The sequence below is a fragment of the Falco cherrug genome, chromosome 4 (genome assembly GCF_023634085.1).
Source record: "Falco cherrug isolate bFalChe1 chromosome 4, bFalChe1.pri, whole genome shotgun sequence".
In the NCBI taxonomy this organism is placed as follows: Eukaryota; Metazoa; Chordata; class Aves; order Falconiformes; family Falconidae; genus Falco; species Falco cherrug.
Genome location: NC_073700.1, coordinates 13,774,124 through 13,793,636, shown reverse-complemented (window position 1 = coordinate 13,793,636; position 19,513 = coordinate 13,774,124). Strand labels below are relative to the sequence as shown.

The 19,513-nt window shown below is 56.8% G+C and overlaps 2 protein-coding genes across 3 annotated transcripts; both read left to right on the top strand.

Annotated features, from left to right (window-relative positions):
• The first annotated feature begins 24 nt into the window (after nucleotides 1-24).
• Nucleotides 25-4,816, top strand: LOC129735834 (uncharacterized). The gene is made up of 5 exons (XM_055706893.1): nucleotides 25-351; nucleotides 812-1,197; nucleotides 1,783-1,943; nucleotides 2,349-2,481; nucleotides 4,115-4,816. The coding sequence occupies exons 1-5, from the start codon at nucleotides 195-197 to the stop codon at nucleotides 4,307-4,309; spliced, it is 1,032 nt and encodes a 343-aa protein (XP_055562868.1). The 5' UTR covers nucleotides 25-194; the 3' UTR covers nucleotides 4,310-4,816.
• Nucleotides 4,817-5,241: 425 nt separating this feature from the next.
• On the top strand, nucleotides 5,242-10,161 carry KLHDC8B (kelch domain containing 8B). Of its 2 annotated transcripts, none has more exons than XM_055710165.1 (6): nucleotides 5,242-5,315; nucleotides 6,433-6,902; nucleotides 7,752-7,916; nucleotides 8,133-8,357; nucleotides 8,607-8,708; nucleotides 9,517-10,161. In XM_055710165.1, the coding sequence occupies exons 2-6, from the start codon at nucleotides 6,530-6,532 to the stop codon at nucleotides 9,711-9,713; spliced, it is 1,062 nt and encodes a 353-aa protein (XP_055566140.1). In that variant the 5' UTR covers nucleotides 5,242-5,315; nucleotides 6,433-6,529; the 3' UTR covers nucleotides 9,714-10,161. The 2 variants fall into 2 exon arrangements, with proteins under 2 accessions (XP_055566140.1, XP_055566139.1); XM_055710164.1 differs by having other exon boundaries at nucleotides 8,607-8,720.
• Nucleotides 10,162-19,513: the final 9,352 nt, after the last annotated feature.

The window sequence follows — 19,513 nt, the reverse complement described above, 5'->3', positions numbered from 1 at the left end:
CCCGCCGCGCCGCCTCCGCCCCGCCTCCGCCCCGCCGCGCTCGAGGCACCGGCGGTAGGGGCGCCGGTGGCGCGCGTTGTCCCGTGGCGCAGCCCCGGGCCGGCAGGGGGCGCCGGCCGGCGGAAGCGGCGCCGTTTCCAGGTAACGGCCGCGCGGCCGGGGCCGGTTCCGGTGGCGGGGCCGGTTCCGGGGCGATGAACGACGGGGCCGGGCGGCGACGGCGGCGGCTGGTGCTGCACGTGGACCTGAACAATACGGTGGTGGCGGCAGACGCAGTGTCGGGGCAGGGCCCGCGGGCGGCGCTCAACAGCTTCCTCAGCACCGTCACCTGGGGCCGCGCCGGAGCCGCCGGTGAGCGCCGGGGCCGGGGATGCCGGGACCTTGGGGAGCCGGGATCGGGGGGGGGCAGGGGTCTGGGGTACCGGAGATGCCGGGGGCTGGGACGGCTGGGACTCGGGGGGCCGGGGCCGGGGGAGGAGGTGGGGATGCCGGCGCCTGGGGGTGCCAGGGTCTGGGGGGCTGGGACTGGCGCGGGGGGAGCCAGAGCCGGGATTGCCGGGGGTGCCGGGGGCTGGGGGGACTGGGATGGCGGACTCTGGGGGGACTGGGGCCAGGGATGCCAGGGGCTGGGGTGCCTGGGGCCAGGGATGCCGGGGGCTGGGGCTGGGGGGGACCGGGGATGCCGGGGCCGGGGGGGGGACTGGTGTTGGAGGAGCTGGGGCTGGGGGAGCCAGGGCCTGGGAGGGGTGGGGGTGCCAGGTCCAGGGGGTCCGGGCGGGCGGCGGTAGCTGAGCACCCTCCTCTCTTGTAGGCGAGTGGCAGTGGGCAAGTGACCGCCCCTCCCTGGGTCCCCCCTGCCCCGGTGCCCTCAGCTACTACCGCTGCCACGGCCGGGACCCCGCCTTCACCGAGACAGACCCGGGCCGGTGCTTCAGCAGCCTGCATGCCCGCCACCTGCGGCTGCTGGAGTGGCCGGGCCAGCCACACGATGTCCTCTCGGTGCAGGGGGAACCGGACCTGCGCTACCACCTGATCCTGCCTGCCTTCTTCCGCCTCCTGGACACCCTGCACCGGGAGGGGAGGGCGTTCTCTGTCATCTTCAGGACCTTCGGCACAGACCTGCCCCGTGCCCTCCGGGCCGTCAGCTGCGCCCTGGCTGGGCAGCACCCCCAGTTCCCCACCCTGCGGGATGTGGCGGTGAGTGGCACCACGGGGGCCTGGCACGGAGCTCCCCACGCTGGGCTGCTCCTGAGCCGCTTAGCCGGCCTGCTAAGCCAGCCGGCACCTCGGGATGCAGCTGGTAGCAGCAGGGGAGCACATGTGCATATGGATCCTGCACAGGAAAGGTCTCCTCCTGGGATATCCTGGGTTGGACAGAGCATCCCGTTGCCCAGAGAGGGGCTGCTGCAGCAGAATGGGGCTCCTGCAGCAGAACAGGGCTCCCTGGCTCAGAGCCGATTGCAGCTGTGCTGCCCCCAGCAACGCACTGGGTCAGAATGCTGCGAATGAGCTCCAGAAGCTGCTTCATTGGTGCCTTGGAGCGTTGATGGGGAATAGAGATAGAAAGAGGGGCAGTGTGCAGCTAGGAGGTCACTCCTGTCCATCCCTGGAAAAGAGTTGATTTTTGGCTGGGGGGGGGTTCCACACCTCCTCTTATCATCTCCCCAGTGCCATCCTCCCGCGCTGCAGTGGTGGGGAGTCTCTACCCTGCTGCTTCGTGCAGCACAAAACAACTTGTCCACTTTGGAAACCTTTGCTCTCCTGCTCTCTGTGGTCCTGCAGCTCCCTGTGGACCTCACCCCTGGCCGGATTCGCTGCAGCAAGCGAGAGGTGGTGCTAACAAGGGGAGCAGAGCGGCTGGCCACCCGGGAAGATGGAAGAAAGCTTTATGATTACTTCAGCTCCTTTCAGGGAATTGGAGGCTTCCAAGACCACTTTGACTGGTGAGAAGGCACTGAGGAAGTGAATTGAGCATTTTCTTCTCTCCTGTAACTCTTTAAGCTTCTCCTGGTTTGGGATAGCTCTTAGTTTTGATGTCTTTATGTTCTTGGGGCCCCTGTCACTTACATGTTCCCCACTTTGCCAGTGCACAGCCTGATGGGGCTTTTCTCAGGTCCCCATCCCCTGGTGTACCTTCTGCTTTTCTGAAAACACCCCCTGATTTGTCACCTTGCTGCAAAATGCCTCTTTCCCAGGAGGCAGCAGCAGGCAGAGGGACAGGATGGTCTCCGTTCTGCTTTCCTGACTCAGAGGTTGCCCTGAGCCCGCAGTGCAGCCTGGCCTGCTTTAGCCAAGACCTGTCGCCCTCTCCCTCCCCTGACTGCTCCTTGTCCTGCTTGCTGTTTCAGGTGGGCCAGGAATCAGTTTTCTTCCCAGGGTGGGAAGCCCCTGTGGATTGACCCTCACGATCCCAGTGTTCACCACATATTCATCGATGACAACATCCGGCTGGACGATGCAGACACCATTGTTCATCCACAGGTAGGCGGCTGAAGGTCCCTCCGGTGCCAGCTGCCTGCAGTAGGGGGTGTCCCCGGTGAAGTCAGGCACATTTTGCCCCCTCTGCATGAGCATGAGTTTGCAAAGGGGGGTCGAGGCATAGCCCCGGCGTCGCTGCAGCCCACGCCACCAGCGTTAGTGGCAGCAATGCACAGGGCTGCCCACAGGGAGGGTGAGATTGGCCATCAGCAGAGAACAGCAGGTGCTGGCTGCCTGTGCTCACTGCCGAGCACCTCTGCTCTGCCGGGGTGAGTCAGCCCCGCTCCCGGCAGCAGCAGCAGTCGTGGCAGGCCAGTCAGCCTCAGCACGCAGCTGCAGCTCATCTGTGGCACCAAACTGAAAGGGCAGTGTTTGTGGCAGAGCATGCTTGGAAAAGGAACATTTATGCAGACAGAAACGCGCCTGGCAGTTGGACAACTGTCAATGCTCGAACAAGAGCTGCAGATGCACAGGCAAGCCTGAACCCCTGCCTGTTTCCATCCATGTGGCGGGGAGGGGGAAGCATGAGGCAGCCGGTGAATGGTCAGCAGCGTTTGCCAGGCAGCTGGGGAGTGGTGAGGGATGAGATGCCCGTCGGCTATTTCCTTCCATACAAGCTCTCTCAGCTTGTGGATTTGCAGCTGGTGGCAGGAGTTGTTGCTGCCTGGAGCAAACCTGTCAGGAATAGGCTTTGGTCTGTGCTGCGCCCGATTCAGGGATAATTACTGCAGACTGCTCCGCTGAGAACCTGAGGCCCCTGCACACAGCAGCTGCTGCCTGCATGTCTGTAGCAGCCAAAGCGTGGCTCATGCAGCTCCACTTGCTGGATTTCAGCCTCGGTCTGTTTCCCTTATCAAGGAGTTCCTCCTTGTGTCATTTGTACCCAGCATGGCTGGTCATTTGGGCTGCTCAGCTTGTCTTGGAGCAGCTGTGCAGTCAGCCCCCGGGCTCCCCCCACAAGGATCAGACAGCATCAAGTTATGGTGGCAGCAGATCTCACTAGGGTCTGGGTCGCAGCTGAGTGTCTCGCTGGCAGGACTCATCCCCGCTGCTGGGACTTTGCTGTCCTGCAGTCAGGATCGGTAGGCTGGATGCCAGCTTCCCCTTCTCTTGTGTCACCAGCTCTGCAGGGCTGTCCCCGTGTCAGTGACTGTGAGAGCAGTGCCGGGAGGGAAACAGATTGCCAGGTGGCCTTAGGCAGATCTTACCAGATCCCTGGTAAAGATCAGAAGGTGAAGTCCCTGTTCCCTCCTGTGCAACAAAGGAAGAGCTGTTGGCAGAGGTTTTTTGGGGCTTGGCTGCTCCACAGAGCCATTTTCTTCCAGCTGTGTGGTGCAGCCTGTTCCTTAGGGGAGCCCCAGCCACATTTGTGACAAGCTGGTTTGGAACCAAAAGCACTTTCTGGGAGGGAGGGGAGATCTGGAGAAACTTCACCTTTCACTGCTAGAGATGGGAGCCCTTGCCCTCTCCCACTGCCCCACAGCCAGTGTGTAGGCGCCTGGCTGGGGAGGAGGGCAGGGCAAGGTGCCACAGGGTGTGCGTGCTGCTGCCAGGCTCTGTGCTTGTGCTGGGCACAGCCCTGGCACTGCTGCCCGCAGAGGGTGCGAGTGCTTCGGTGACTGCTCTCTCCCTGCAGGTGTTTTCAGAGCAGGGCAGCAGCAGCCCCAGGTGTGCTCCCACCTCGGAGCTGTACAACGTTTGCCTGGTGCAGACTGACCTGCTGGAGGCCATTGCCGACGAGGACTATTTCCTGCGCTGCGTGAGGAGATGTGAGGAGAACTACGAACGCTACCTGGCCTGTGCAGGGAAGGATACCCTGAGCCAGCAGTAGGATGGACAGTGATGCAACTTCTCAGGGCTGAGGGGCTCTGGACTGGGATACTCCCTGCTTCCTGGTGCAGGCAGGCAAAGTCCCAGGCTGGGCTCCTGCTTCAAGCTGTCCCCTCTCTGGTGTGTGACGTGCCTGCTCGGTCCTGCCAGGAGCCTCCATGCCCAAGCACAAGCATCCAGGGAGCCTGTGTGATGGGATCCCTGGGGGAAACTACTTCCCTTTTCTGGGCGGCACTGGGGAGCTGCCTGCCTGGCTGGGGCCTCTCTGCAGGCAGTGCCGCCCGTGGTGCCTGCTGCCATGTGAGGGCCACGGCTGCAATGCCAGCAGCCACGCAGTGTTACACTCCCCAGTCCCGCACCAGTGACTGGTACAGAGCAGGTGCCGGGGTGAGCGCAGTGTTATCGGTGGCGTGCCCAAGTGCTGCCTGCGCCGTGGTGTTCTCCGCAGCAGAGCTAGCAATGCCATGGCACTCCTGCCTGTTTTTAAAGCAAACCTTTCTAGCTCGTTTCTGGTGTGAGTTTCCTGCCTGTGCTGGTGGGTGGAAGGCGCCTTTCTCAGCATGTTCACTTGCAGGGCTCAGCCAAGTGGGGACAAAGTGACAGAAGAGGGTTTGGGACCCGTGTGCAGCTTCCTGACGCTGCTGAGAGACCCTGGCAAGGTGGTGCTCAGAGGGGGGCCGAGCTCAGGCAGTGGTGGTGGGCAGGGGTCCGCTCCAGGGCAGGACGGTGGCTTCTCTGCTCCGTGACCCGGTGCTGGGGTGGCCCCGCCTGCGTGCGGCCAGGGGCCCGGCTGCTACCGAGGGGTCTCTGCAGCCCCTCATCCTTGGGCGGCTGCTCTCCGGCGAGGTGAACGGGACCGGGGCACGGCAGCACCGGGCGGAGGGGAGCGGAGCGGGGCCCGGCGGGGGGGCCGGGGCGGGCGCGGCGCCGCCCCCACCGGCAGCGGGCGGGCCCGGCGCGGGGCGGCGGCGCGGAGCGGCGGGGAGAGCGGAGCGGCGGCCGGAGAGGTGAGCGCGGCCGCGGTCCCTGCCCCGCTGCCGGTGGTGGTCCGGGGGGGCGGGCTGCGACGGGAGCCCCGGGGGTGCGGGCGGTGTGGCGGGACCGCGGAAAGCAGCGGTCCGCTGGTTGCGGGATGCGCGCCGGGAGCAGGAGCCTCGGGGGGGTACGGGCTGTGCCCCGGGAGCCCCGGGGGGTGCGGGCAGGGGGCCCCGGGGTGCAGCAGTCTCGGTGGGCGCAGGCTGTGCACCGGGAGCCCCCGCGAGCAGGAGCCCGGGGTGCGGGAACCTCGGGGGGCAGGAGCCCTGGTGGGCGCGGGCAGAGAGCCTTGGGGAGCAGGAGCTCAGGGGATGGGAGCCCCAGTGGGTGCACGTGGGGAGCCCCGGGGTGCAGGAGCCCTGGTGGGTGCAGGTGAGGAGACCCGGGGTGCAGGAGCCCCAGTGGGGGCAGGGAGGGAGCCTCAGGGTGCAGGAACATTGATGGGTGCAGGGAGGGGAATCCCAGGGTGGGGGAGCCCCAGTGGGTGCAGGTGGGGAGCCCCGGGGTGCAGGTGGGGAAGCCCAGTGGGTGCGGGCTGGGAGCCCTGGGATGCATGAGCCCTGGTGGGTGCAGGCTGTGCATCAGGAGCCCCGGGGAGTGGGAGCCTGGTGCGGGCAGGCGGGGAGCCCTGGGAAGCAGGGAGCCCTGGCGGGCAGGCGGGGAGCCCTGGGAAGCAGGGAGCCCTGGCGGGCAGGCGGGGAGCCCTGGCAAGCAGGGAGCCCTGGGGGGCAGGCGGGGAGCCCTGGGAAGCAGGGAGCCCTGGCGGGCAGGCGGGGAGCCCTGGGAAGCAGGGAGCCCTGGGGGGCAGGCGGGGAGCCCTGGGAAGCAGGGAGCCCTGGGGGGCAGGCAGGGAGCCCTGGGGGGCAGGCGGGGAGCCCTGGGAAGCAGGGAGCCCTGGGGGGCAGGCGGGGAGCCATGTGGGGCAGGCGGGGAGCCCTGGGAAGCAGGGAGCCTTGGAGGGCAGGGAGCCCCGGCATGCAGGCAGGAAGCCTTGGGGAGCAGGGGCTGTCACTGCTGAGGGGAGCTGTCTTACTGGGGCTGGTGGGAGCCATGAGTGCCTGGGCGCTGACTTGGGTGCTCTCCCCACAGGAGGTGGTGGGCAGAACCAGGCCAGCGCAGAGCCGGGCCGGATGGGTGTCATAGCAGAGCCAGGGCCCGGGGACCCCCGGGGTGGCTGAGCCGGCCCATGGCGGCAGGTGTGGGCGCCTTCACATGGGCCACCTTCCCCGCCATGCCCACACGGCGCGTGTACTGCAGCACCACGCACCGCGACGGGCAGCTCTTTGTGCTGGGCGGCTGCGGGGCTGGTGGGCGAGCCCTGGGCACCGCTGAGGTGCTCGACCTCCCAGCCCAGCACTGGACCACGCTCCCACCGCTGCCCACGCCACGGGCCGGTGCCGCTGCCCTCGCCCTGGGAAAGCAGATCTTTGTGGTGGGTGGCGTGGACGCGGCACAGAGCCCCCTTGCCTCCGTTGAGGTCTACCACGTGGATGAGGGCAAGTGGGAGAAGAAGGCAGCGTTGGCTCAGCCCTCCATGGGCATCTCGGCCGTGCAGAGAGGTGAGGGCTGGGGCTGTGACTCGGATGCAGGTACTTCTACTGTCTGGAGAAGCGGGGATACAGGGGTGGGGAACACTTGGGTGGGATTTGCATCCTGCTGCTGCTTGGGATGCAGCTTTCACCCAGCAGCTGAACTTGCCACTTAATGGCAGAGTCATGCTCCTGCCCAGCAGCCCTGTTGCAGCCCAGGGCTGGGTGGTGTGGGCACAAGAGCCTTCCCCAGCTGCCCTGGCTGGGAGCCATACTGGGGTGGCCAAGCACTCTGCTCCAGCCTGACTCGGTGTGCTGTGTGTTGAACACGTTGTGATTTCTGCCCAAACTTTGCTGAGCAGCCTCCGAGCCTTGGCACAGCTTGGCAGCCTGCATGCCAGGAGCCGAGGTTGGTCTCCGTATGCAGTGCCCATATCTGTTCCCTGGTTGGGGATGCCGTGGCGTGGCCCTAGGCAGCAGCAGTGTGGGCAGGGCAGAGGGGATGGCAGGGCAGGGGTGGGAGTGGGCAGGGGTGCTGGCCTCACCAGGAATGGGAGCAGGATTTGGCAGCATGGCTGTGTTGCCATGGTGTCTCCAGGGAGATGGTACTGCCGAGAATAATTAGAGCCGATGGCCTTGTGCTCTGCTCTGTGCCTGATGGATGGGGTGGAGAGCGGGGTGCGAGGGTCCCAGCGGGGTCAGGGCACTGCTGGGCTCAGGTGTGGCCACACTAATCGTCCCCTGCCACCCTGGGAGCAGCAGCTGGCTGTGGGGCTCGGCAGCACCTGCGCTGCCTGTCCTGGAGGGCATGGGGTGGGGGCTCCCAGCCCTGCAGTGCTGCCCGTGGCCCCCCCACTCTCACCACTGCCTCTTTTGCAGACGGGGCTGTCTATGCGCTGGGGGGAATGGGTGTGGACACCTCTCCCCAGGCGCTGGTCCGTGTCTACGAGCCAGCAAAGGACCACTGGCAGCCCCTGCCCTCCATGCCCACCCCCTGCTATGGGGCCTCTGCCTTCCTGCAGGGCAACAAGATCTTCGTCCTGGGTAGGTGCTGCTGGAGCGAGCTGAGCATCCCCCCACACCCCTGCCCTCTCCCCTTGCTGCCTCCCCGAACCAGGGAGTGGCCTGGTGCACCCCAGGGTGGCTCTGTCCTGCCCTCCCACCCCAGCACTGCAGCTGGCGGGCCCCATCCTGCGTGCTGAGCCCACCGATGGTGCCGGCTCGGGGTGCTGGCAGCCGCAGCGTCTCATCTGTGCACAGGGGGCCGGCAGGGCAAGCTGCCTGTCACCGCCTTCGAGGCCTTTGACCTGGAGACGAGGAGCTGGACACGCTACCCCAGCGTGCCCAGCCGCCGCGCCTTCGCTGCCTGCGCCATGGCCGACGGCGTCGTCTTCAGCCTTGGGGGGCTGCAGCAGCCAGGGCCTCACAACTTCTATTCCCGTCCCCACTTCGTCAACACCGTGGAGATGTTTGATCCTGCACAGGGTGAGCTCTGTGTCCCTGGGTGGGGTGGGAGCATCCTCTGTGGGTCCAGGATACCTCCCTAGGTCTTGGTGAGGGGTGTCCATGCCTGACAGACACAGGTCATCCAGACCCTGAGTGTTAGCCCCTTGCACCCATGGCAAGTACTGTCCTGCACTCCCTAGCCCCAGGGAGCCATTAGCCTGGGAGTGTCCTGGCCTCAGTGTGTGGAGAGGAGCCCAGCAGGCGATGCTCACACCCTCTCACCCCCAGGTGCATGGAGCAAGCCAAGCCGCGCCATCCGCATGAGGGAGAAGAGAGCCGACTTCGTGGCTGGCTGCTTGGGAGGAAGAGTGGTGGCTGTGGGTGGCCTTGGTAATGCCAGGGGTATGCGTGTGGCCATGTTTCCTTGTGGCACATTGGTGACCTGTGTGACAGCATGGAGGTCGGCTGTACAAAAACATGGGGGTACTACAGCACCAACTGCAGCCACATCTCTCCTGTGCCCCCCAAGTGCTGGGGGGACACTACTGCCCTGCCCCGCATACTGGCCCCAGTGCCACTTGCCCCTTTCACCCCCTGGCCAGGCTTTCCCCAGCTCACATGCAGCATACCAGGCTTGCACAGCCCACACCGGCTCAGCCCCACCACTTAGGGCTGCAGCGCCGTGTCCCTCTCCAGAGAGAGCTGGGGAAAGGTCAGTGCTGTCACTCAGCAGCAGGGATGCAGCGGGGAGGGCTGGCCGGGGAGCCCGGCACTGTCTGTGGCACCTCCAGCCCTGCAGTGAGTGCTGCCAGCCCCACTGGGCTCACCCGGGCTGAGGTGGACCTCCTGCTGCAGGGCAGAAGAAGGTGATGGCGAAGGCGAGCGGTGCTGGCCAGATCCTTGTGGCGTGGCATTGCTTCTGAGCCCTGCTACAGCTGGAACTGCCTTCCCTTATCCCCCGGTGATGGATGCGGGGGCAGAGCCAGCAGTGCAGCGTCAGTGCCAGTATCCTTCCCTGCAGGGACACCACTAATCCTCTTGTGCCCCTGCTAATTGCCTCTGGGATCGCAGAGCCCCTGCAGCCCAGGGCTCGGGGACCGGCTGCTGCTGGGGCATCAGAGATGTGTGAAGAGGGAAAGGCATATCCTGGGGTTTGGGGAGGGCTGTGGTGGAGCTGATGCCCTTCTGTCTCCCACAGGGAACCAGTCCTGCCCACTGGACTCGGTGGAAGGGTTCAGCCTCTCACAGAAGAAGTGGGAGCCACTGCCCCCCATGCCCACTGGCCGCTGCTCCTGCTCCAGCTGCCCGGCACCCAGCCTGCTCTTCATTGTTGGTGGGGTGGCCCAGGGTCCCAGCGGTGCTGTTGAGGCACTGTGCCTGCGCGAGGCACCCTGACCAGGGCCCCAGGGACCAGCCCCAGCTGAGCACCAAGTGCCTGAAGATGGGGACGGGGTGTGTAAGCATCTGTGCGTGTGGGTGACCCAGCTCTGGGGAGCTGCTGTCCCATGACGCCAAGCGCCGGAGCAGCCATGGTTTCTTGCCATGCTTCGGAAACCCCTCTTGGCTCCTGCGGCGCTGTGGCAGTGGAGCCCCGGGCAAAATCCTGCCTGGTGGGAGGGCTGTGGCCAGCAGCATGGAGGGAGCAGCGGTGGCAGGACCGTCGCTGGCTGCACTGCCCCATCCGGCCCCATCCGTGCCACGGCATGTCCGTGCCGTGTGTGTAGCAGTGAGTGCTGTGTCGTCGTAGACCCAGTCAATGTCTGATGTAGCACAGAGGTGCCCTGTAGCTCAGTGCCTAGGAGGTGACATAGCACCTCAAATAAATGAAACACGTGGAATTTTACCCTGCTGGAGTTGTGTTGTCCCTGGTTATCCTGCCCTGGGCAGGGGCGTGCCAGAGCCTGTAGGAAAACCCCCTCCCAAGGGAGACCCCAGTGAGCCCTTCCCTGGCAGGACCCTGTGCTGTGGGACCGGGATGGCTCTTGCTGCTTTCCCCACTGCCAGGGTGAGCAGAGCAATGTGGTGTAGGGATCCGTCCCTCCTGTTGGAGAGGGAGAGCTGAGCAGCGGCTGCCCTGCCTCAGCACGGCCTTGCTTCTGCTTGGCCCCTCCTGTGGGCACAGGGATTGCAGGGGCAGGGGAAGGCAGCAACAGGAGAGGTGCTTTGCTGGGTTGCAAGAGAGGGCAGGGAATGCAAGGGCTGCCAGGACGTTGAGAAATAAGATGAGATGCCTAACGATGCTGAGGCTTCCTGGGCCCCATCCAGCACCACAGCCCTGCCTCAAAGGATGGAGTGTGGCTGGTGCCTAGGAGTGCCCAATCCGGCTGTGTCCAGCTCCCCCAGGCAGGAGCACTGCATCTCCTGCTTACTGGTGCTGGGAAGAGAAGGTAAGCTCTGTACCTGTGGTGTCTGCAGGTGACATTTAGGGATGCACAGTGTGACCAGTGGGGGGGTGACCCCCCAATTTCCTGGTGCTGTTTGCTCACCTGAGCCTCATTTGTCTTGGCTCCATGCAGAGTCATGCACCCCAAAGCAGAGATCGACAGTAGCAGATGCAGGCGAGGGATTTGATTTTTCACTGATACAATGTTAGAAGGATCTCACAGGTCCAGGTAAATATCAAGCGCGGATGCCTGACCTTTTGGAGGAGACAGCTGGCATGATCCTTGGGTGGGTAGCAGGGCCAGAGAGATGGGAGGACAAATCCCCGTAGAGTATGGCAGCATCCAGCACACCACTGGGCCCAGGCTGCGCCGTCTGCCATGGGCATCGTGGTGTGGGGAAAGCTGGGAATTATTCAGAAAAGAGGATTTGCAAGATGTTTTCAGTGCCGTTACCTCATCACCTCTGCTGCCCACCCGGCACAGTGACTGTGGGATCTGTCCCAACATGCCACATGGCCATTTGCCTGCATTTTGGGAGGAACATCCTGGGATACCTGGGCTAGTGCTACCTCGGCTGAAGCCATCCCTGCATCTGCCTCTGGAGTTGCCATAGAAACCACCGCTGTGCCAGAGCTGGCAACAGGGAGCCCCAAATTAGTGATTGAGCTGTACCTCGGCTGCTGGGGGGGATGCGCTGGCAGCTGGAGAGGGTCAGTGGCTCACACTGCATGGGGGGGCGGACAGAGGGACCCCCTCCTCTGAGCACAATGTGGCTCCAGCCTTCTTCTATGAATATTGCAGCAGCACCCTATTTTCACAGCGCTCCCTGCACCTGTGCTCAGCCCCAGTGGGCTTTTCCTTTCCGGGCTTCTGGGCAGTGACAGGCCCCTCAGTGCCACCTCAGTACCTCTCCCCAGCCTGTCAGCCCATTCCAGAAGCCACTGAGGCACATAATAACTTCACTCTCACCAAAACATTAGTCATGGGGGACCCTAAATCACAGAGCTGCTTTGGAAACACAGACCTGATTAATAAGCTTTTCCCGCAGGAGCATCGCATGGATGGGATAAATCAGATGGTGAGTCACTGGCAAATTGACATTCCTGCATACCAGCTTCAGTTTTTGCTGCTGCTGACGGGGCGCCTGGTGCTGCTTTTTCCAAATTTAAGGTGATGCTGGCTGCAAGAGCTGGGAGATGCTGGAGCGGGAAGCTGCGGGTCGGAAGCCCCTCGCTGCTGTGGTGTTTCCAGCAGTGGGGCTGACGGTCCCTGCCCCACAAGGGGTTTGCCCCTTTCCCAGTAGCATCTTGACTCGTGCATGTGATTGCCTGACACATTGACCTGCTGCAGCACCATTTGGCTTGGCTCTTCCACCCGAGGCAAACAGAAATCCATGACCTCTCCTGAGACCGTGGATTTCTCATTCTTTTCCATCCCTGCTTTTGGGCACAGGACCAAGATCCCATCCCAGTGAGGGGAAGAGAGCAGCCAGGATGGTGGCAAAAGACATCTCGGGGTGGATGGAGAGATCTGCAGGCAAAGGGATAATGGTTCTGACCACCCTTGGAGAGTGACAAGCTATTAAGTGAAGAGCTCCCCTGAGTTTCTAATGAAATGCACTATGAAGAAAAAAAAATTGAGGGACATATCAAATATATTGCTGTCTATCTCCTGGCAGCTTCTGCTAATTTTTACTAAATGAAAGGCTTCCAGTATCTGGCCACACTCTCTAATGCTAGAAGCACAGTCTGTTACTTCAGATAGAAGGAGAGCTATGAGCCAGTGCCTGGCAACGTGGCTAATCTCCCCGGAGCGTGTTATGGATGGGGGAGATTGGAACTGGAGGTAGCTGTCAGACCTATAATTAAAAAAATGTATTTCCTTATGGAAATTTCTTTCCGTTGTCAGGAGATATGGAAATTTAAAAAAATCTCATTTATCATATTTCACAAACTTTGTAGACGCTCAAACCAGGAAGCTTCAGCCACACCGGAAATAGGAATAGCTCTGTGTAGTAACCTAAAATAACATCCCAAGCCTTCTTGCTGGTGTGCAAAGCACCAGGAAATCCTTTCCTGAGGGCAGCAGAAGCGCTGTAAAGAAGGGCACAGGGCTCTACAGTCTCTTCTGAGGGGAGTTCTGGGCCAACTTTCCAATTACAAGCAATAAACTGATGGAAAATCACCATTTATGATGCAGGGCTGTATAGGACCCAGACACACAGCAAGGCTCTTGGCAGCAGCGCCATGCACCAGGCTGTGCAATGGGGCTGTAGGCAGCTCAGGAGCAGAACAAGGTTTTTATTTACTCAACAAGCGCAATAAACATTAATGTTCCCGTCAGCACAGCTCTCTGGAGGAAGGTTTGCCTTCCAGCCCATGGCTGCCTCAGAGACCCCAGCCATTACCCCATCCCTGAAGCAGGAACATGTTTCAGGCTGCGATTCCCTACTCCGGTCCTAGAAAATCAACCTGTTAGAGGCTCACCATGCAGCTGAGAGTTAATAAGCCACCGTGATAAATCTGAGCTATTTATTCCAGCCCTAGTGCTGTAGTGACAAGCAAAGACAATGCAGCGAAGTCACTCCAGTAAGTTTTTTATGGGTAAAAGTCCAGAATTTTATTTTATTTTTTTAAATGAAAGCTTTATTTCTGGGGGATTGGATTAGGAAACCAGTTATATACATCAAGAAAGCCATTATTTTGACACTTCTGAGCTCCAGGCTGCCTTTAATACTAAAACCAAAAGAGCATAAAGGGGAATGTGAGTAGTTCCCCTAATCTATCCGTGGATTTATACCAGCCTTATTTCTACAGTGATTTAGTGCTTACAGAGTATCTTCAGATCCAGCAACCAAACATTTTAGCTAGTATTGAAATTGTTTTGAATTAAAAGAGAAAAAAAACAGGCTAGTAAGCGTGCCCATTTTCCATTCCTAAAGACAGAGGATGTGGAAGCACAAGGAAAAAATTCCAGTAAAACCATATTTGAGAATCTTTCTCCAGGGAGTGTTTAGATGACCGGTTATTTTTGTCATACCCATTTGTCAATGGGTAAAATTAAATTGTTCTGCATTTCTGCAAGAGGTATTTACACAGGAGGGACCACACAGCTTCTGGACACGAAGTAGATGGCAACCGTGCTCCCATGTGAGCTCCCAGGCTCCGAGCCTGGCCTAGCCCCCTGCCCCGTGGCAGCCCCTCTGCCCGGGGATCCCACCTGGGGGCCCAGCTGCTCCCCAGCAGGCTCTGCCTGGGTGGCCTGGGGTGGATCGGAGCTGGGCCTGGTCCTGGGATCCACAGCCCCAGGGTGAGATCCAAGGACTCCGCAGCCCCAGGAGGCCCCCAGGGACCCCCAGGCTGCCCCCAGGGACCCCCAGGCTGCTGTGAGGCCTGGCAGTGCAGGGAGGCCTGGTGGGCAGTGGCACCCCAGGCTTGTGGAGAGCCACCAGGCCTAGCCCTGGGGCAGCCGTATCGGCCTGTAGGGCCGTGCCCCCCAGGGTCTCCCCACAGCCAGGGGGCACAGGGGGATGCTCCCCCAAAGTGGGGCTCGTCCATCTGTCCCCATTCTCCCCTCCCTGCAGGCAGTGTGGTGGCATGGCTGCTGCTGGGGAGGACACACAGGAGCAGAGGCTGTGCATTCCGGGGCCACGGTGAGGGCCAGGAGCTGCCAGCGAGGGTGTCAGCTGTGAAAAAAACATGAATTTTAACGTCTGGAATATCAAGGAGATGTTGAGCACACCGACAGCTGCCGGGTGAGCTTGGGGCATGGGATGGGGATATTGTATAACACATTAAACATTTCAGGTGTTTGATAGTGATGGGGCAAAACACATCTAGAATTGACCTATGTTTAATTATGGTGTGGTTATTTAGCCTGTGGCATGATCCTGTTTGTGCCTACATTGCTCCCAGCCTTCCAGGCACCAGCAGAGATCCACCGCTGCTGGGAATTTACAAACCAGCATCACCTGAAAACTGTTCTCTGGTTTATTCAGGGTTTATTTGGGGCAGCCCTGTGGCCTATCTGCCTCTAATTAGGTAAGTTAAATGTTCCGTCTCCCCTTGTGCAGAGGGTAGATAAAATGAATTGTGATTTGCAATATGGTTACATGTTATGTAACTCTAAAATTATTCCATATCCTGCATTTATATGCATGGCTTAATTTTTTTCCTGGCAGAAGCCAAAGAGCAGCTAGAACTCCCCACATCTATAATACATAGCAAAACAACAAATGTTACTTGGATATAAACATCTGGAGAGCAAAGACGTAAGACAGGCTGCATGTTTTACAGCAGAGCATCGCCTTTTGCATCACAAGGCTAAAAAAGACGGTGAGATGTATCCCTTGCTTGACTCTGGAGAAGCTAGTTGACGAATTTGGTCCTCTGAGCCTCTGTTAGTTAAATAACCCACTTACATAACTATCTGTTGTTCAAATTCACAGCTTTAGTCATACTGTCTCTTTGGCCTGGTATTACCACAATGATGGATGATAATGAAAACATAATAGTAGTTTCCTTGCCCATTGTAAAAATACTTGTCATACATATATATGAATTAATTGAATTTTGCACAGATGCAGGGGTCAAAGGGGAGCCAGTTCAGGGAAACACATGTTTATATCTGTCAAGATTTTGTCTTTATAAATATGCATGGCATAATTCTATTTTCTTCCCTGGTACCTGCAGTTTTCTCTCTCTTTTTGTGATTTTTTTTCCCTGCAATTTTGTTTTCAACAAGTTGGTTCTAAGTAATTTGAAAACCTGTGACTTACTTTTTGGTCAGAGACTGAACAAGGGAAATTTAGAGAATATATTTAAAAACACATAATATTATATATAATAATATATTGTTATATTTTAATATTATATATAAAATAATATATATATTTAAAATACATATTCATGCAATAGGAAAGGAACTGAATGGAAAAGGTACAGGTGCCTGTTTGGAAAGGGATCACTGGAATTCCTTCCTCCTCCAAAGTATCCTGTCAGCTACAAAGCCTTCCCTTTTAACTCATTTATTAAAGCAGGAAGGAAACAGACAAGATTTTAACACCCACTCCTCAGCATTCCAGATTTTTTGCAAGTGAGTTTGAAAGGGTCAAATAGGGCATAAAACCTTACAGAAAATGCAGCTGGGTCTTGAGGAGTTCAGAAGGAGGAGAAGATTCGCAGGAGGAGGATTAACTTTTTCTAAACAAACAAACAAAAAAGTTACTCATAGGAGCGTGTGTGTGTGTGTATTTGTAATAGGGGGAAAAGGTGTTGATTACTTTTCCCTGGCTCACCTCAGTTACTAGAAACCTTTCTCACCACAGTAGGGTATGCTGTACAATCCCCAGAGTACTGTCTTTCAGGGAACTTTAAAAACGAAACATAAAATCAGCATATAATCTAGCCTGGGTATGAATCACACTGTGAGTTCTTTGCAAGTTTGAGTCAGGGTGTTACTTCTGAGAGCAGCTGCCACCACCAGGTCCCTAGGAAATGCAGAGCTCCAGTGATGCAGTACCCTCATGGCAGCGGTTCTGCACAAGCCCCAGATTGCTCTGGGTGTTATTTGTTACCTACCTCTCAGGCACACATGTGCTTCTCTGTAACCGCTAGCAGCCTGAGTAGGGTGGGGGAACCAAAGTCCCTGGTTTTGTGTATAAATATTGACATAACAGAGATCCTAGAAATGCAGTAGAGGGAAGATTATAGTTGCCCACTGTAATATCAGGGTGCCAATTATTTAAGAAGATGGGAGGGGGTCATGCAGATAGAATGACAACTATACGGTGGAGGAAGCTTAGTCTCAGTTTAAGTCTATTGAAAAACGACAAAATATTTGTCGACTGACATGACAGGCCTCATTAAGGAAAGTGCTATGTTAGAGGTGCGTTGCTGCCTGCCCAGCCAGAGGGGCTGGCGAAGAAAGATCGCAGAGAGTGTGAGAACAGCAGCTGCAAAAGCCGTGAAGCTTCTTCAATCAGCCTTTTATCAACTGGATAAGCGTCACTGGGACGTGATGCTGAAAGCACATTTTCAGGCACAATAAATACCTGCCTCTGCCAGGAAAATCCTGCGGGAAGAGACGAGTCTTACCTTGGCCCTGAGCTAAGCACAAGATCCGTGTGCAGGGTATTAACTCTTGTAGTGCAACCACGAGAGTGACAGTAGTGAACTGTAGTCAACATCACTGCAGGAGCAACAGAAGCCAAAAAATCCACTACTGTTTAATTTCAAAAAAGACACTGATGTAGTAATAAGGAAGCTCATTAGAAAGAAATTAAACTGGACAGCTAAAAGGGTTAAATGCTTGCCTGAGGCCTAGAGGTTACTTAGACTTTATGCTGAAGCTCAGAACAAGTGCACACCAGCTATCAGATCAGACACGAGAAGGACTAGTACTGAACCGGCATGGCAAAGAAGACTACTGAAAATGAAAAGGTATCCTTCAAGAAATAAAAGACAATAAAAAAATAGAAACCAATATATTATGATTTGAAATGGAAGTTATGAGAATTTTCTTGTTCCATGAGAAAAGCAGTAACTTGCTAAAGGCATAAAAGGTGCTAAATACCTACTTCCAAAGACATCAAAAGCAAAAAGCCCGCCAGAGAGCATGTAAGGCCAATATATGATGAAAATATTAGAGGCATTCAAAAGGGGTGCTGTAAGTTAAGGCCTGCTTGGGCCACTGCTCTCTATGGCTTATTTCTGCTGTTGAGAAAAAAACTTCCAAATGTAATAACCTCATTCAATCCATTATCTCATGAAATTCCATCCCACATAGCAGGGCCACATATTTTGAAGTTTCATTAAGGTCCCAGAATAAGCAGAAAATGAAGGAGACAGCCAGGACAAAGACCAGGAGAGCAGCTGTAAAAATCCCAAGCCTTGGAGGAATGAGAAACCAGGGCTGTAAGTACAGGCTTCAAACTCAGGGGGTGGGCGGGGGGGGGGCGGGGAATGGATGTGACACGGGATGACGACAAAACAACCCTGTCTCCAGATGTCTAAATCTTAATATGGTCAGGGATACAGCTTGTGTAAGTAAACAGGTCTGCTCCATGGAAATCCCAATCTCCTCCTAAGGAAAGGGCCCTGTGAGCCCTTGCAACCAGCAGCTGGCCCAGGACAAAGGGCTAACATGGTTTCCAAGGTGAGGAATGTCTGGGCAGTATTCAGTCACAGCCAAATGAATAATGGAGTGGCCCACAGAAAGTGAAAATGACCTTGAGGAATTGAAACAAGACCAGAAGGACTTCCAGCCTAAAATCTGGAAACTGGAGGCAGCATTTGAGCTGAATAACCAAGAGGAATTTTGTGGTCGTTTAATGCATTAAGGCCAGTGTCTGTAGAAATTCCTTTTAGGATATGGCACAAATGATCTGCAGCAAGCAGGTCATGCCATTCCAGAGGACAGAAAGCAGAATAATAATTTTATGCTGTGGCCATTCCCCGTGAAGAGATGGCAAATGGCTGGAAGCTGCAATAGCAACTTAAACTCCTTGATTTAAACTCTTCCAGGCCCCTGGATGCTGAAGTTCCTCTGCACCCAAAGCCAGTGCTGATCCTTACTCATTTGCTGAACACAGTGGCAGGCAGCAAATAGTGATGACAAGAGCAGCATAGCAGAGATAGGGACAGTTCCTACAGATCCAGACCAAAGCCAGGAGGAAGAGCAGGTGAACCGCAGCTCCGAGAATTTCAATCAGATTTGTTGTGGTGCAGCCCTGCTCACTAAATAAGGAGGAGCAGAAAGGGCTGGGAGATTTTCTGGAGGGGAATCAGGACAAGAGGAACCTTATGGCATTGATCCTACTCAAGATTACTACCAGGAGAAAAGAGTCTCTTTGGGAAAGAGGCGTCACCACACTTCGAAGAAATGTGTCAGGAAGGCATAAGTGAGCTTCACCCACAGTGCTTGGGGAGAAGAAGGATGTTGGTGCAGGTTCAGTGGGGATGGCCGAACCAAATAAAATCACTTAGAGCAGCACCACGGATAAAGACGGCTGGGTTTGCTTTTCCAAATGACTCTTAAACCTTGGTGTTGGTGTGTAAGGATGGATCCAAACAACAAAGTAAAAATAACTGATTTTATAAAGACCAATAAGGCCTATGAGAATTTATAGTTATGAATTTTTAGCTTATCAATGCCCCTAGAAACATCTAGGAGACACAAGAAGAAGGTGTTCATCACATGCTGTGTTTCTCTTGGATTGTTGACAGCTGTCTGGGGGCAAGGCAGAACCTTTGAAAGACAGGTGAACATTTGCATATGGTTGTGCTAAAATGTTTGGAAGTGGAAGTCAGAACTTAGAAATGTGAAAGAGGCTCCCAAAAGTTCTAACTTCTCCTGTGGAGGGGGAATTCCCACTGACACAGGGAAACTGAGACAGTGAAGAACTAGCTGACTCCCCAGATATGCAGAGCACTGCAGATTTTTTAGATCACGCTCTTATTACAGAAAGGGTTGCAGCTGCCAATATTGCAATGCCTTGCATAAAGTTATGAGGGAAAAAGAAACTATTCTATTGGTCAGAAGAGGATGATTTAGCATTTTTTGGAGCTGACCAGAACTTTTCTTATATAGCTAAAGCTGGTTTTGCTTTGGACGCGTATGCTAGTGCCAATACCATGGGAACATTACAGGCACAAATGCATGAGCAACTTGAGGAATGGTTCGTGTTAGCAGGAAGCTACAAGTTCTCCTGAGGTAAACTATTGCATCACCTAGGAGGGACTTCTAACTGAGATTAAATACCTAAGATGTTTCCTCGCTGTTTATAAGGAAGGGTTTATATTTAGGATGGAG